Source organism: Vidua chalybeata, chromosome 14, assembly GCF_026979565.1.
Source record: "Vidua chalybeata isolate OUT-0048 chromosome 14, bVidCha1 merged haplotype, whole genome shotgun sequence".
Classification (NCBI taxonomy): Eukaryota; Metazoa; Chordata; class Aves; order Passeriformes; family Viduidae; genus Vidua; species Vidua chalybeata.
This window is the reverse complement of record NC_071543.1, coordinates 2,129,733-2,147,463: the sequence shown is the minus strand read 5'-3', so window position 1 is coordinate 2,147,463 and position 17,731 is coordinate 2,129,733. Positions and strand designations below refer to the sequence as shown.

The following is a 17,731-nucleotide window of genomic DNA, read 5'->3' as shown; positions in this document are numbered from 1 at the left end:
ATGAACATTGAAAATGAAATTCTCTAATAGCACAATCCACCTGCAAGCCAAATGTTACACAAAGACCCTGGCAAGGCTGAGAGAAGAAGAAGAGAATATAAAAGACTTTGTACTGCAGTAATCTCTAGAGTGCTTCCCAACTAAGACTGGAGTTGCTGATCTCATTTCTTGGAAAGGAAAAGATATTTGTCCCCATTTTCAAAAGCCAGAAGACTGAGCACCTTGTTCACAGGTATCTCAGGGGTGTTGTGCTCACGAGGAGGGACTCCGAGTTCATTTTATCTCCCTGTGAACTCTGTCTTCAGCTAGGGACAGGTTCTGCTCAACAGGTAATGGACAAGGAGATTGTTTTTGGGATTAGCTCCTCCAGAAATGCATCTGCAGGTGGGGACCGCCCTGGACAGTGTTTTGTACAACCACAGGCTTCGGTGCTTCTGTGGTGATTTAACCCCAGCCAGCAGCTCAGCCCCAGGAGCCACTCGCCCACTCCTGCCGGTGGGATGAGGGAGAGAACTGGAAGAGAGAAGTGAGAAAACCCGTGGGCTGAGATAAAGACAGTTTGAAACAGGTGCAGCAAAAGCCATGTGTGCAGGCAAAGCAAAACCAGGAATTCATTCACCCTGTCCCATGGGCAGGCAGGAGCTCAGCCATGCCCAGGGCTCCATCAGGTGTCACAGTGACTTGGGGAGACAAACACCCACCCCTTCCTCCTTCTCCCCCAGCTTTATGTGCTGAGGGTGATGCCAAAGGTCTGGGGTATCCCTGGGGCCAGCTGGGATCAGCTGTCCTGGCCGTGCCCCCCCAGCTCCTCACTGGTGAGGCTGAGGAGCAGGACAGGCCCTGGCTGTGTGCAATCCCTGCTCAGGGATAACTCAAACATCCCTGGGTTATCAACCCTGTTTCCAGCACAAAACCAAACCCAGCTGCTGTGAGGAAAATTAACTCTATCCCAGCCAAAGCCTACATAGCATCAGATGTTCAGTTCCTGCATTCACTGAACTTGGTGACATTTCTTTTCACTGATGCAGCTGTCAGAACATTCTCCATCCTGTCTGTGGGGTGATGTCTTGTGCTGCTGTTTGTGATAGAGACTGGAGGCTCCCGTAATGCAGCAGTCCTTGGATAAAATGCTTGTCAAGTGTTGGAGAAACACTGTTTGATACTCATATGTTCTCTTAGCAGAGCTTCTGGTGCAGTGCATCTGCCTGTGACTCTGGACCATCCACAAAACTGGGAAAAAATGCAGGTTTTTTCCTGCTTTTTGTTGTGCAGAAACTTTAACTGATGCCAAATCCTGTCACACACGGTACATTCATGTGAAATGATAAAAGGCTGTGATATACACAGGCTCTATTTCAGGCTGTGGCACATGAAAGGCTTTGCAAAAATGTGAAAAAACACATTTGGGGTTACTTACGCGGAAAATTAACTTTCGCTCAGGAAAAGCCTTGGTAAAAGTAGTGTTGAAGATGTCAGGTTGCTTTTCCAGTTCTCTGCTCTGCTATTTGCAAAGTAGACATTTCCTTAACTTTACGGAGAAATTTGAAATTATGGAGGATTACAAAAGTTCCTCAATATTATCAGAGTTTCAGGGTACTTCACGTCTGAAAGAATATATTTTTGTATTTTGTGTGCTTTGATTTAGCGTTGTGACTCCTAGACAATCTTTAATAAGTTGAGCATTCAATAGTTTAGTCTGGTCACTGAATTTGGGGGTTTAGTTTAGTTAACAGCACCTAGAAGCAAACTCACCAAAAAACAATAAATTCTTGAGGCAGCACACCGGTGGCTTGGTTTTCTTATTCATTATAATTCAGAATTCCAATGTTTCTGCACACTGGAAATTTTGTTTTTCAGACAACTGCACTACTGGAGATAAAGCATCATGCTTAGTGATTTTAAATCTGTGATTAATAAGTTGGACTAATACAAGTTAGTAAAAGTCAACTTTGGTAAGTGCTTGGCCTTACCTTTAATAAACACAGCATTTGATGGTTTATGACATTAGGGAGTCTCTTTGTGTGGTGTGCTTAAATTTCCCTTGGGCAATTTTCATTGAGGTTGGGACCAGCTTGATTGGAAAATTTAATGGCTTTTTCCATTTCCATTCCCATTTGCCAATCTGCTCTTTAAAGCTGCTCTTTCATGATGTGTGAATTTGTCTCCATTTGAAGAACTAACATCAGATACAACTGAGAAAGCAGATTTTAGAAATGAGCTATTAGGCAGAGAAGAGGCACTTTTAAGATGCTTGCAAGTTGCACAGCAACCAGAGGAACATACAGTCATTTGATTTCTCAAATGACTTTGACTTTGACTCAAGGGAAAAACAGTTTTATTCTCCCCTCAGAGCCTTCTATCATATGTGATAAAGAGAAAATGTGTTTATAACATTTTCTCCCTCAAAAAAAATTTAAGAAAGAGAAGAAGTTGTGCCTCATCTCAGAGAAGCAGCAGCATCTCCTGCCCTGTGAATCACTGCAGAGCACATCCAGTAACAGCTCCTGAGCGGGATCTTGAGAAAACACAGCACTGTAACTTTCTGTTTCTTCCAGGTTTTAAACACAAAGCGCTGACCCTTCTGAAGCAGAGTTAAAACACAGCCAAACACCAATCGCTGCCTGGCGGTTTTCCAGTTTCTGTGGAATTGTTTCTCTTACCTGCCCAGAGAGCTGTGGCTGCCCCTGCATCCCTGGAAGGGTCCAAGGCCAGCTTGGAGGGGCTTGGAGCAATCTGAGATAGTGGAAGGTGTCCCTGCCCAGAGCAGGGGGTGGAAATAAGATGAACTTTAAGGTCCCTCTCAACCCAAACTATTCTGGGATTCTGTGACTTCATGACCATTCTCCCCATATGTGGAATTTTACAATAATATTTTCTCATCACTACAAGCAACACGTCTTGGCTTTTTCTGGAGGCCATCACCCCGTGAGCTACAGCCCATTTGCAGCTGCTGCATGTGCTGGTTGATTCCAAATCACACACTCTTCTGATATTATTTTCCCAAGCCCTCTGGAGCAGAGTGTCTTCAGCTATGTGCCAATGCAGAAGTCATCAGAAGCTTATTGTTGTAATAACACATCAAAATCCAGCTTCATAAATGCCACATAGTTCCCTTGGAGAGCTTGTTTTCAGTGTTAGTTTGGGTTATTCCATAGATTTGAACTACCCAGTCCAAAAATGGTCTGATTCTGATGTAAACAGCCTGTTAAGACACATAAAATATATTACCAAAATCTAAAAATACTTACAGAAGTGAATTACTTCATCAGAACGAGCAACTCATTTGTCCTTTTGTTTGACCTTGGTTTAGTCATTTTGAACATGACAATGACAGTGCTCTGCTTGTTTAGAGCACTCTGAGAACTGTGCTTAGAAGTCCTCCCAATACTGGGCAGTTTTTGTGGTGTATTTAAAAGATTTGGGTGTGGGCTAAAGATTTTTGAAGAAAAACGGAGTTGTCTTGGTCTTGCAGACATCGCTGGTTAGTTCTGGGTCTGGAAAGCCTTGAAAACCATGGGGCTGTCCAGGTAAAATCAGGAACATGAAGTCTTCTGGCACTGAACAGAAATATCAGGGCTTGGCTTGAAATCCCAAAGGTTGTTTGGGATGAGAGCAGCCTGAAGGAGTTGCACCCTGAGCACGTGTGGTGTGGTGTGGGTGAGATGCACTAAATCACCATCACAGTGCTGGTTTTTACAGAGTGAAAGTGAACTGTCAAGTGTCACTTAGATTCCTTTTGGCCTCTGCTTAGTCCCTTGCATTTTACAGCTGATCTCTTGCTGAACAGCCAGGCAGGGTTCCAAATGTGCTGTCCTGCTTCCCACCAGATGTCACCTGGCCACACCTCACGCTGCTGTTGGCTGTCTCATGCCAGCCCAGCCCACACACACTGCAGCACTCCACACACTCTGGGAGACGTTCTCCCTCTCACACACACTCTCAGAGCTTTGCACCTTTTCCCTCCTGCCTCATCCTTTAGTCACTTCTTTAAGATGCTGACAGTGACTTGTTCAGGCGGTCGAAACCTGAAACATTCTGAAAAGGAACGTGCTCCAACACATGGGGAGAGAAACAGCTTGTAGTAATTCTTGTGGTGTTGCTTTTGCACGAGGCTGCGTGTGTGGTGAGTGGCTGATCTGCAGAAGGATGCTGCAAGTAGAACAAAATTTCTCCCAAGAGAAGGAATCTTAAATCCTACACAGAAAAAGAAGAGTGAAACTTCCCTCCTTTTTTCCCCTTTATCTCCAAAATATACTTTTCCAGCTCATAGCCAGCCTCAAAAGTAATCTGAGGGTCTGCATGGGCTCTAATACATAAGTGAGGGGGAGTGGAGTACCAGTCAGTAATAATTTAATAATTTTTCTTTGTTTCTTCCTCTCCAGTTTGTTGCTCAGCCGAACTGCCAGCAGCTACTAGCAACGCTGTGGTACGACGGCTTTCCAGGATGGAGGAGGAAACACTGGGCAGTGAAACTCCTGACCTGTGTCACCATTGGACTGCTGTTCCCCGTGCTATCCGTGGCGTACCTGATTGCACCCAAAAGCAGGCTGGGACTGTTCATTAAAAAGCCATTTATCAAGTTTATCTGCCACACTGGCTCCTACCTGACCTTCCTGTTCATGCTCCTGCTGGCGTCGCAGCACATCGTCAGGACCGACCTCCACATGCAGGGGCCACCTCCCACCATCGTGGAGTGGATGATCCTGCCCTGGGTTCTAGGTACATCCCACACCTGATCCTGTAAATCCCACACCCAGTCCTGCCCTGGGTTCTTGGTACATCCCACACACAGTCCTGTAAATCCCACACCCAGTCCTGCCCTGGGTTCTAGGAACATCCCACACCCAATCCTGCCCTGGGTTCTGGGTAAATCCCACACCCAATCCTGCCCTGGGTTCTAGGTACATCCCACACACAATCCTGTAAATCCCACAGCTGATCCTGCCCTGGGCTCTAGGAAAATCCCACACCCGATCCTGTAAATCCCACACCCAGTCCTGCCCTGGGTTCTGGATACGTCCCATAAATCCCACACCCAATCCTGCCCTGGGTTCTGGGTAAATCCCATCAATCCCACACCCACTCCTGCCCTGGGCTCTGGGTAAATCCCATCAATCCCACAGCCAGGAACGCTGAGCTGCAGGGCCTGACTCGCACCCATGGCAGCGGTGTGGGGACTCGTCCCTGGCCCAGCATGTGAAGAGATTTGGCAGCCAGCTGCAGAAGCTGCACAGAGCAGCTGGGCTCCTTCTGGAGCAGCAGCTCCTGCTGGCCCGGGGCTCTCTGCTGGTCTGTGCCTTCGGACCTGACCCGAGGGCACGCGCGGCTCCCTCCTGCCTCCCCCACGCTGGGAATGAGCTCCTGGGTCACACACAGTGTCCCTGCTGCTGCTGGCTCTGTCCTGTGCCTGGTGCAGGGACAGGCAGTGCCCAGAGCCTGGCTCTGCTCTCCCTGCTCCCTGAGCTGCTCCTGGAGGCAGTGCAGGGACCAGCCTGGCTTATTCCTCCCAGATCAGCTGCAGGAATGCAGGAGAGGGAAGATAAGCCTCACTCTCTGCTGATAATCACTGACCACATCAGCATCGAGTGCTCTGATACCAGCAGGAGAAGGAGGAGTGTTGATTGTCTGGAAGTTACGTGTGAGGCTCTTATTCCAGTCTGGCTTGGGCAGCCAGAGCTGGGGAGAGGAGGAGGTGTCTGTGTGCTGAGGGATGTTCAGGTGAGGCAGTGCGATGGGATGAGGTGGGAGAAGAACAGAGAAGCCAGATGGGTGTATTTTTGATGAGAGAGGACTATTTACCCTTCCAAAGTGAGCTCCAGCACAGCAGCAGTGGAAATCTGTGAGCTCCATCAGGATCCTGGTCCCTCCTCTGGGTCAGCTCCCATGTCCCTTGCCGTGCCACCTGCATGTGGCACTCCTGGGAGCTGGGAATGTCACCAGGCACTTTGCTCATGGGCAGTGGTTTCCACACCTTTCTCCTGCTTTCCCACACCTTTCTGGCTCTCCTGCTTTCCCACACCTGCTGGCTCCCCTGTCCTGGTGACACCAGGACGCTGCTCCTTGTTTCTGTGGTGGCTCTGGGTCAGGCTGGCTCTGTGCTGAACAAACCCAGCTGTTCCTGTGCCAAACCCAAAACTGCTGATGGAAAACGAGGAAGGAAAGTAAGAGCTGCAAACATGTTCACAAATCACTTTGAATGGTGACCCAGGGCACTGTGCTCCTCGCACAGCTCCACCACCAGCCTCATTATCTGATGAAGCTGATTTATGCACTGAAATGCAGGTGTTGGTAGAAACTTCAGAGTAAGCTCAGGGGGTTAAATGTCTTTTCTAAGCTTAGGTCGTATCTTCACTTTATCTTTAAATTCATGGTTAAAATTGAGGGAAATGGTAGGCATTTCAGTAAAATTGATTTGCAGATGAAAGAAGAGTAATCCATTTAAAAAAAACCTTGCAAAAGCACAATCCTTTCAAAAAACCTTTCTTACAGCTGTCTGTTCTTGAGTTCCTTTGTTTCAAATAAATAGAGATATTGTATGACTGTTTATTAAATAGAGAAATTAGAACAATTTCACCAGATTAAAGGTTATTACTTACAAAATATTTTCCACTATAGAAGGAGAGAGAGCAGGCACACACAGCATTGCTGTAGCTATAGTAACCAGCAATGATAACTCACTATGAATACAGTGTATGAGTTCTTCAACAGGCTCCTCTCCATTGATTTATTTTATTTTATGGGTTTGCGTGCATGCAAAGACGTGGAGGCAGCTGTAATAGGATTACCTGGCTGGCCCTGACATTTTGCTTGTGTGGCCATTGACCTGCTGGCTGGCAGCTGAGCAGCTCAAATTGATATTTGGGGGCGTGCAGGAGTTCATTGCATCTTTGCTGCTCACAGATTGAATGGCCAGGTCCTTAGAGCTGAGTTGCAAGCAGCACATCAGTGACCACTGCAATATCCTGTGGTTAGGCAGGGGCAGCAGTTTGGGCAATTATATTGGTAATGCACCTGGAGGTGTACTTTGTTTTGTTTCCTCTTCACACATTTCTGGTTTTCATTCAAAGATAATGTCAAGTGGGTAATTCAAAATACCTCCAAAGACATTTTTCAGAAGCATTCAGGGCATGAAGGAGCTGCCATTTGCTTTTTGATAGGACTTAGGCTTTAAGAAATACTTAAAACAGTTCTATAAGAAGGGACACAGAAGTTACTTAGAACTGTGTCAGGCAGGTTTAGCAGTCTGGTGATGAATTTTGGAAGCTGCCCTTCACCCTTTCAGCTGCAAGGAGGTATAGTGAGCATTAGCAAGTGCCAAAAATTATCACCAAAAGGCATTTCAGGGTTGACATGATGGGCTCTGGCCATATCCTTGGGAACAAACAGCTCACAAACCCCACAGCCATATGTGACGTGAGGTGAGTCACTGCCAGGCTGCAGTGCCCTGGTTCCTGCTGGGTCTTACCTTTCCTCACAAATAATCCCTGTGGGCTTTTTCTACAGCAAGATGCATCAATACAGTGGCTGAGCAGAGAATGGATCTGCTTCTTCTTTCTTTGGGGTGGTATTTCCAGATCAGAGAGGAGCTGTGCTGGCATGCAGAAGCTGGTTCTGGTGCTACTAGAGAAAGTCAGGGAAAATCAGTGCTGTCCAACAGAGCAATGAATTGCTCAGAGTGTCTGTGAGAGCAGACAATCTATTAGAAACTATACCAAATACAGCTGCTTGAAGAGTTTATTCACGTAGAACAAATTTCAGCTGAGCCAATTCACTCGTCCTGGTTATAAATAACGTGTTTCAGGCAGTCTCCTCATGTGCATATCTGGAGCCCTGGGTAGGAAACCAAGGTCTTTTTCAGCTCTCTCCAGACTGCATTCCCCACAGACTTGTAAAATGTCTCATAATCAGCAGCATTGTACTTTGTAGAAGGCAGGAGGGATGAGGCATTTTTTCCAAGCTGTTAATTTCAAATTGTCTGGTATTACATCATAGGTATCTACACAGGGGTTTAATGGCAAATAATGCCTTGTCATGGCAATGAACTTCCTTTCTTTCTACAGGTTTCATCTGGGGAGAAATCAAGGAAATGTGGGATGGTGGATTCAATGAGTACGTACATGACTGGTGGAATCTGATGGATTTTGCAATGAACTCCCTCTATCTTGCAACTATCTCCCTTAAAATTGTTGCCTATGTCAAGGTACAGTAACCTGGGAGAGGGAATTTGTAATGTGCTGGTGAGAGCTGTAGTACACAGGGTACAAACTGTTCAAATCAAAATCACAAAGCAAAGAAAATAGCAGCTTTTCAAGCAGCCCAGTTTTAAAAACTCACCTGGAAAGCTGTTTTGTTTGGAGAATGAACATCCTGCTCATTCTGACTCTTTGATTAAAAGTGAAATATATTGTTTGGGCACTGGGGAGAAATTTCTCCACTTTCTGTGCCTTTTGTAGCTACTCAGTTGCCAAAGCACTTTGTTTTCTGTGCTGGCACTGGACCTCCTTCAACAATGCATAGTGAAAACACAGCTTTTAAATAAAATGGTAAAAGGAAAACAAGAACAGGGTTACCTGAACACTTTTAGAGCCGAGCTTTATAATGTGTAGCCCTACAGATCTGGAGGCTAGTAATCAAAAGTTTGTGACAGGTCTACTGAGAAGAGTAAGACTCTTATTAGGAGGCTTCTCTCTGATAATCTGATTTAAAGGGGTCAACTTACTCTTCACTATGTAACCTATGGGCAGGGAAATGACAAAGAAGCAAGCGGGGGCTTTGACACCCTGTAGGTTCTTCCCTGTCATGTTCCATTTGTGGTGAGAGCCCACATCAGAGCTCATCCTCAAAAGCACCTTCCACATTTATAAACTTCTGATGCTCCAAATTAGCATATGCACAGGGTTTGAAGTCAGGGGATGGCCTGAAGCACTTTCCCTCTGTCTTCCTTTTTCAAAGCCAAGACACAAAAGTAAAATTCCTTATGCAACAGCTCTCTTTGGCTTCAGCTGGAGCTTCGTGCTTGGCCTACTTCTTCCCTTCGTATGAATCAGCAGCAGCTTCACTGCAGTCAGTGAAATTACTCAGGTAAATCAAGTAACTGGGATCTGCTCCCTGGCCACTCCTGCTCTTCCCAGTTTTGCAAGGTCTCCACTTCTGGCAGCCCTGCTCCCAATAACCAGGACAAGCACTTCCCCAGAGCAACCTTGTTTAGTCCTGCCCAGCAGGCAGAGGGGGAGAGAGGAGAAAATTGCACCGAGCCATTGACTCCAAAATGCAAACAGCCCTGCTATGGGGCCTTTGTTAAATCCTGAAGGCTGCAGTCGTGGTGAGTCAGATTTTCAAAGGGAAAAGCTTTTAAGCTGGTTGCTGCTCCCTGAAGAGGCAGCTCTGTAACAGCATCAAAGCAGGAACAGATTATGCCTTTTATTCTCCCAACATTCAGAACCAGGGAGGAAATTACAGACTTGAAAGGTTGGTCTTTAAACCACAAGCAATTAAAAAAAAAAAAAAAAAAAAAAAAAGGTGGAAGTGGTAAAATGCACGGACAAAACTTAAAATGTTACCAATCTGGTTCTTCCTCACACCAATTACTGTGGGGCTGTGCATCCATGGGTTTGTGCAGTCACACACTGGGGTTTAAACTCGCAGCCAAAGCACGGGTGCAGGGGAGGTGCAGCTCTGTTTGTGTTCCCTGTAAGAGCCACAGAAACGTGCAGGGCAACCACAAAACCCCGTGGGCCAGCACACAAAGGAGGGCTGGCAGGAACAGATCTGTTTGAGCCCAGATCAAACCCTCTTGGGTTAAACCTGGCCCATCTCAGGTCAGCTCCTGATGAGGGCCAGTGTCAGACAATTCGGAGAGGTGCAGAAAATCTTCTGAAACACGTGGCCACGGAAGTTCCCTCTGCCCTGTGTCGCCCAGGGGTTGCAGTGTGCTCCGCAGTGTGAGGGTTTATAACGTTGATAATGGCTTCAAAACATTTTGCAACATGATTTGTTATTTATGGAACAGCCCTGAGCTGGAAGAGGCTGGGATATATGCCAATATACCATATTCTAACACTTCTTAGAACTTCAAAGGATTACATGGACATTTAACTTTCTGCCAAATATCAGAAAAAATAAATTGCATACTGACACTAAATGCTTTCCATCCTTGTTTTTACGTGAAGACCTTTTTTTTTTTCCTTGATTTGACTGGTTCCAAGACCTGGCTCTAATATTGTCTGATACCAGTGGAATCTTCAGGCTAATTATAGGGTAGAAATACTTTCTTAATCAGTTTTCATTTGCTGCATTGGATTATCGTGTAATGAGGAAGGGTAAATGTGACAGCATGGTGTAATTTATTTGTACTTTTCTGTGTACATCTCTGCTGTGTTTCATCTTTTGAACAGTCCCCAAACCAAACTACTCCAGCCTTCCCAGATCACCAGCTTCATGAGATAACTCTGAAATCTGCTGTTTTCTGTTACCTGTGATGCCAGGCTGCTCTGAAGATTCTATTTGCCAAGCGAGGAGATACCATCAGTTCATAAAGGACCAAAATATGACCTTTATGACCTAAATATTGCTTCAAAAAGAGCTCTGGGACACAGAAGAGTGTCCCACACCTCTTTTTAAAGCAATATTTAAAAAATATTAAATACCTTAAAAAATGCTAATACCTTTAAAAAAGTTATTTTCCCCATACCTTTATGTGCAATCTGTGCTAAACCTTAGCAGAGATCCCTGGGCTGCTGTGTCCAGCCAGTCTGCAGAAGAGAATTGGGAATAACTGTGCAAATCTGCTGTCCTGGCTTCCCAATCCCACCCACCCACCCCCACTGGGTGGATATCCACAAAAAGTTCACCTCTCTGCCTGTCTGTAGCCTTTTAAAGACCCATCTTCAAATCAAGTTAACAGGCTCAGGCCATGGTGTTCATGTAATAAAGAACAGTTTGGAAATGTCAGAAGCAATCCGAGGTCATGCTGAAATGCCTTTGTATCATGTCTCATCTCCTTCATACAGAGGGATAGTTTGAAATATCAACCTGCTTTTTGCTGAGCCCTTGAAAAAATCGGGAGCTTGTGTATTGGACCTTCCGATTTAAATAGAAAGTCTCTGCAATCTTGTCTGTCAATGTGATATTGGTACCATTTCCTTTTCAAAGGTACCAGAATTATTTTAGGAGCCTTAAACACGCTGGTTATGGTTTTAGCTGTGTTATTCTGAGTGCAGTTCTGCCTTTTTATGCATGCTAAATGAGCAGAGACAAATGTTAAAAGGACAATTATTCCTTGATGTTAAATGTCTTTGACTCCATTCTCTGTGCCACTGTCGTTAAGCCAGAGCAGTTACATTTTACATTTCACAGAACCAGAGCAGTTACATTTTACAGAACCAGCTCTTTTGTGTTACCTGCTCGCATCTGGCCGCACTTTGCTCAGAAAATGCTTCTGCTTTTACAGCTACATTACAAACCCAGTTAATGTTGTAATTGATGCACTCAACTGTACTCAGTGTTTCAGCTGTAATTAAGACCTCTGCTTTAGCAACTCTCCTAAAATTGCCATGACAAATGAACTAATAAGAAAATTAATACGAAAAAAGCCTTTTGGTTCTGCACTGCCGGCTCTTGTTTTGAGATTACATGGGAAGGAAAGCATCCAATAGTTCACTGCTTTTCTTCTTCCCTTCCTTGTCCCTCCCTCCCTCCCATTGTTCCTGGAATGTGCAGAGTTTATAATGTGCAGTCATATTTAGGAGGAAGAAGAACAAAAGTAATTGGAAATTTACACCTGGAACCTGCTAAAATCTGAACCCCTTTAAATGTCGAAAGAGAAGGAGGTGTATGAACCCATGGACATAAGGAACCCACAGACTGTGAACTCAAAAGTAAAACAAATTTTTAAAAATCCTAATTTTTCAGTTTAGGCTAAGAACAGCCAACATACCCAGGGCCTCTAAAGAAAACCTGGTCCCACATCTCTCACCATCAGGGGTCATAATGTAGCAGGCAGAATTCATAAAAAAGCATCATTAAACCTTTATCTCTGCCCTAATCAAGTCAGCTTCAGTCCTGAATCCCAACTGTGAGTCTGACAGCAGCTGAGGTGTAAGGGGTTGCAAGCCCTTTCAGTGCCACAGCACCTGGTTGGGATTTACCTGGGCAGGGTTGGATCAGTGGGAGTGACCTTTGCAGTTACCTCAGAGTCAATACAACACAACTCATTTTACACCCTTGCTCTTCCTTCCTTCCTCCCAGTACAACGGCTCCCGCCCGAGGGAGGAGTGGGAGATGTGGCACCCGACCCTGATTGCAGAAGCTCTCTTTGCAATATCCAACATCCTGAGTTCCCTGCGGCTCATCTCCCTGTTTACAGCCAACTCACACCTGGGACCCCTGCAGATTTCTCTGGGACGCATGCTGCTAGACATCCTCAAATTCCTTTTTATCTACTGCCTGGTGCTTCTGGCTTTTGCCAATGGACTGAACCAGCTTTATTTTTATTATGAGACCAGTGCCTCGGAGGAACCCAACAACTGCAAGGGGATCCGATGTGAGAAACAGAACAATGCCTTCTCCACGTAAGACATCCTCTCCTTTCTGCTTCTGAGGCTGCTTCCCCTGTCCCCTGGCTCCCCTGCCTTTGCTGCTGCCTGTCACTGCACTGACAGAGCCTTGATTTATTCATTTGCAAGTACCAGGTGAGGTGGTTGGCTCTGCAGGAAAGGTGGGAGTTAAGTGGGGCAGACATTGTGCTGAGCTCTGCTGTCACAAAAACTCACTTAGGTCTGGGAGACCTTTTAGTTCCGGACCAAGGAGTTTCCCTACATGATCCTGCAACTTAAATCTTATTATGACTGTGCACAATTTCAGTGTATCTGAGAAAGGAAGTGTCCATTTGCCACAGTAATTGTTTTGCCTAATTACTGAAGAAAGGAGGGGAACATGAATTAAATGAAGAAAATAAGGGATAAACCTGTTAAAAACAGGGATTAATAAATAATGTGGCACAGCAGCAACAACAATGTCACCTAGACCATTTTTATGGATACATGATGTTGCAGGCTTCTCTGATTTCCTTGCAGACTAAAATCCCAGCAGAATCTTTTTTTTTTTGCTGGGAATGCTGGTACTTTACTGAGATGCTGGCATGGAAATTGCTATGAGGACAGCTGGCAGAGCTGAAAGAGAGAGCACATGCTGAAAAACGACATGAATTGTCTTGCTGATGTATTTGTTTTAATTACTAATAGTAGAAATAATTATAATAATCAGCCCCCACCCGATTGTTCTTGCTGCTTGCACAGTACTTAACTCACAATGGCAGGAGAAATAAATAAAGCACGGTCTAGAAAAAGGCCCACACCACGCAAACAAGCAAAACAAAACTGTTGTCCACCACTTTATGCTAAATTAAATAAAACTTGTCATGATGCCCAATAATTCCCCTCCCTCTGTCAGCTGAAGGTTTGGGGTTAAGAAAGGATTTGGGACGTATTTGCACTGTTAGCAAAAACAGATGATGGCTGAGGCCACATGACTTGGTTGGGAGAGGAGAGGTTCCAGCATTGTCCTGTGGGCTCTCTCCTAAAAGAAATAGGAATTTTCATGGGATAGAGCCCATCCTTCACGAGCAGCATGACCTGGTAGACCAGACATGTGCCATTCCCCACTGCAGAGCAGGAACACCACAGGCTTGATTAATTTTCTCATGAAACCTATCTCTGTCTGAGGGAAGTGAAAGGACCTGCACTGTGCTAATGAGAAACAGAATTAAAGATTTCAGACTTTTTTTTCTGTTTCAGTTGCCTCACATGCCCCACGTGTTGTGCTGCCCTGGCAAAGGAATTAAATAACAAATTTATTCCTTGATCTGTGTCCATATGGATGCAGCAGCCAGAGGGAGGAAGGTTTGGCAAGGACAGTGTGTGTGTGTTAAGGGGTAAATTCTACCTCAGGAAGGGTCAAGCCTACAAAATCCAGTACCAAGCCCTGCCTTTCTCTGGAGCTGTGGTGAACAGATGTGTTCAGTTCTGCATTCTGGTTTGGTCCTGCCACCACTGCACACTGGTTTTTTTACAGATTTCATTGTGTCAGGTAAGTGGAGAAGCAACAGCAGGATTTGACTGAAGAAAAAGAACATTGGGCCAGCAGGGAAAAAAAAAAAAACAACAAAGCAAGAAAGCAAACAACCATCTTGAAGTTTGTAAGAAGGTGTAATGTCATGGGAGCAAAAAATTATATGAGAAGCACTTAGCAGAAAGTGTGTAGATCAGCTTAAATACAAACCACAATTTCTGCCACCCTAACATTCATTTAAACCCCCTGCCAAGGGAATGTAGCACAGAAAGGAAATTGAGGGGGCTCAGCCTTTGTGGCAGAGGTTTGTGTAAAACAAAATCACAGTGGGAGGAGATCCATTAGGAGTGAGGTCTCCTGGCAGGGGACAGAACACTCTGCAGGTACTTTTTGTTTGAGGCTCGCTTAAGAAATTTATTTAACGTGTTCTTAAAAGTTTAAATGGTCTTTATTAACACCCCCAGCACAAGCTGACATTTGGCTGGGGAGCAGATGCACAGCATGGGGCAGGGGCTGGGAAGGAGCAGCTGCAGATCCAAATATTGGATTGGGGGGGGGAAGCAAAGGAGGCTGGAGCCTGTCCAGCCAGAGCTGGGGACCCTGACTTTGCTCATGGCTCATTCCTCATGAAGGAATAAATCTGCAAAGCTTTGAACCAGTGCACTTTGGTTCCCACCAGCATTCCAGGAGCTCTAATTCTGCAAGGAGAGCAAAGAGGACGCCCTTCGTGTGTGTGCAGCTTGTGCCAAGTGTGACACCTATTTACTGGCACATTATTTCCTATTACCCTCAAAGGGTGGGCTTAACATTTTCTTGGCGAGGAAATTTTCTGCATTGCACACACAGATCATGGAGAAGTAATATTCCTTTGTGACAGCAACGAGGGGAAGTAATGAATAATTTAAGGTTTTCTGCTTTGGCCTTGCCATCCCTCAGAAAGCAGAGTGCCTGCTGCTTAGGCAGATGATTGGAAAATGTTTATAGCTGTGATGCTGGCAACTGAAGGAGGGGGAGGAGAGTGAGGAAGAGGAGGTAGGGGTGGAGGAAGTCACATCTCCCTGCCTGCTGTGTCCTTCTCTCTGGAGGGTCACGCTGCCATTCCCCTGGGCACAGGTTCCTGTGGCAGAGGGGGCACTTGCTCTCTCTAAAGCCACCATGAAGAGGATGGAGCTTTAAGAATTCTTCTGTTTGATTAGGATTCAAAATACACTCAGCAGGACATGAGAGTCTCTCAATCACAATTTCCAAAACTCTATTTTTTATAGCTGCTGCTTCTCCAAAGTAGTGTGAGCCCCCCCTGAAACATGGACTGTGAAAAGAGGCTGTGGACCTGTCCAGTCATTAAACACTGAGGACACAGCACCTGAGCCTCACTGCTCTGCAGAGCTGCAGGAACCACTTGGTGTCTTTGTCAAGGGCACTCCATGCCCACATGTGAATGTTTGCTTTAGTCTGGGCCCAGATTACACTCCTGGGTAATATTGTGTATCCAGAGCAATGCACTGATCACTTCTAGAACTGATTTCAGTTCAATGATTAGAACCTCTGTCTCTCTTGTACCTACAGCCCAAGTAGTATTTCTACTGTTAATAGTAAAAGTATGATAACTATTTTAAAAGACAGCTAGCACTCCACCACTTCTAGTAAAGAAATGCTTGGCATTCTTTGGTTAATATTCTTTGGTTAACCTCGCTTATTTAATAAGCCTAACAACCAGCCTGAGCTTTGGGAGAAAGCTTTTTTGCTTTAAAGCGTCTTTATGATTTTGGCCAGTGAAAAACATAAGCTACATCCACAAAGTATAAACTAAATCCTCATATAAGGCATGGGGATACATGTGAACAAATGCCTGGAGAAGATGGGAGAACAGATTCCTGGTATGTCAAGTAAAGCATCTGAATTATTCATGTTGATTTGTCTAGTAGTTGCATTTGAAAACATCTGCTGACCTCGGGCCAAAATGGAAACTCTTAAACAGGCATATAAATGTCATTTTTGGATGAAATAAATGCCATATTTTGGAAAGCCAAAACAAAGATGCCCAAATAGAGCAATTATTTAGATTGTTGATTACGCATCTGACGTGGCTGTGAAAGGTCACTCGTCTGTGGCTGAAGCAGAGAGAGACCTGGGATGATCTCATCAACTCAGTGGGGTCAGGTCTAGTTCATCTAGGGAAGGAAACCTTCAAAGGAAGAGAAACTCTTGAGCTGAATTAATGTGATGACTCTCTTTCATCTGAGTCATTACTGAGCAGTGGTTCACTGTCAGAAAAAGAGGACACAGTCTCAAGCTATGTCAGGGAAGGTACAGGTTGGATATTAGGAAGAAATTTTTCACTGAAAGAATAATAAAGTACTGGAATTGTCTTCCCAGGGAGGTGGCAGAATCACCATCTCTGGATGTGTTTAAAAAAAGACTGGACGTGGCACTTGGTGCTACAGTCTGGTTGAGGTGTTAGGGCATAGATTGGACTTGATGATCTCAGAGGTCTCTTCCAACCTCGTGATTCTGTGATTCTGTGATTCTGTGATTCTGTGGTTGCAGGGTTTTGCCAGGGACTCTGCCCGTGGTGGGTGGGAGCTGCTGCTCCAACCACTCAGAGCCACCAGCACTTTGGGCAGGTGCACTGCAAACACAGCAGTGTTTTTGGACAGGTGTATTCCAAACTGAGCAGTGTTTTTGGGCAGGTGCACTGCAAACACAGCAGTGTTTTTGGGCAGGTGTATTCCAAACTGAGCAGTGTTTTTGGGCAGGTGCACTGCAAACACAGCAGTGTTTTTGGGCAGGTGTATTCCAAACTGAGCAGTGTTTTTGGGCAGGTGCACTGCAAACACAGCAGTGTTTTTGGACAGGTGTATTCCAAACTGAGCAGTGTTTTTGGGCAGGTGCACTGCAAACACAGCAGTGTTTTTGGACAGGTGTATTCCAAACTGAGCAGTGTTTTTGGGCAGGTGCACTGCAAACACAGCAGTGTTTTTGGAAAGGTGTATTCCAAACTGAGCAGTGTTTTTGGGCAGGTGCATTGCAAACACAGCAGTGTTTTTGGGCAGGTGTATTCCAAACTGAGCAGTGTTTTTGGACAGGTGTATTCCAAACTGAGCAGTGTTTTTGGGCAGGTGCATTGCAAACACAGCAGTGTTTTTGGGCAGGTGTATTCCAAACTGAGCAGTGTTTTTGGGCAGGTGTATTCCAAACTGAGCAGTGTTTTTGGACAGGTGTATTCCAAACTGAGCAGTGTTTTTGGGCAGGTGCATTGCAAACACAGCAGTGTTTTTGGGCTGGTGTATTCCAAACTGAGCAGCACTTTGGGCAGGTGTATTCCAAACAGAGCACTACAAATCAGAGCAAAAGGTGCAAGTGCTGTGATTTCTGCCATCTCCCACCTCGTGGTGCCTTGTTGTTGTGCACTGTTAACTGCTGCAGTCACGCTGTACTTGAGGATGGGTTCCCTGAGCATTTATCCTGCAGACATGTTAATGATGCAGGCACTGATTAAACAGGAGAGTTTATAGATAGCAGCAGCATCGCAGCATGGCAATTTTAATTAAATGGAATATATTGTGGCTGTTCTTTGCAAGTGTGCAGAGTAGGAAAGGGAGCCTTGGGTTCCTTGGGGAAGTTGTGCTCTCTGCATCTCACAAGGATGTGGACTGGGCTCTTG

At 45.3% G+C, this 17,731-nt stretch overlaps 1 protein-coding gene across 1 annotated transcript in view; it reads left to right on the top strand.

Moving 5' to 3' along the window:
• Nucleotides 1-17,731, top strand: part of TRPC5 (transient receptor potential cation channel subfamily C member 5) — a 65,580-nt gene that overhangs the window by 27,887 nt on the left and 19,962 nt on the right. The window contains exons 3-5 of the mRNA XM_053955735.1: nt 4,383-4,719; nt 8,061-8,200; nt 12,247-12,569. Coding sequence (XP_053811710.1) covers nt 4,383-4,719; nt 8,061-8,200; nt 12,247-12,569 — 800 coding nt within the window. The remainder of the gene's footprint in view (nt 1-4,382; nt 4,720-8,060; nt 8,201-12,246; nt 12,570-17,731) is intronic.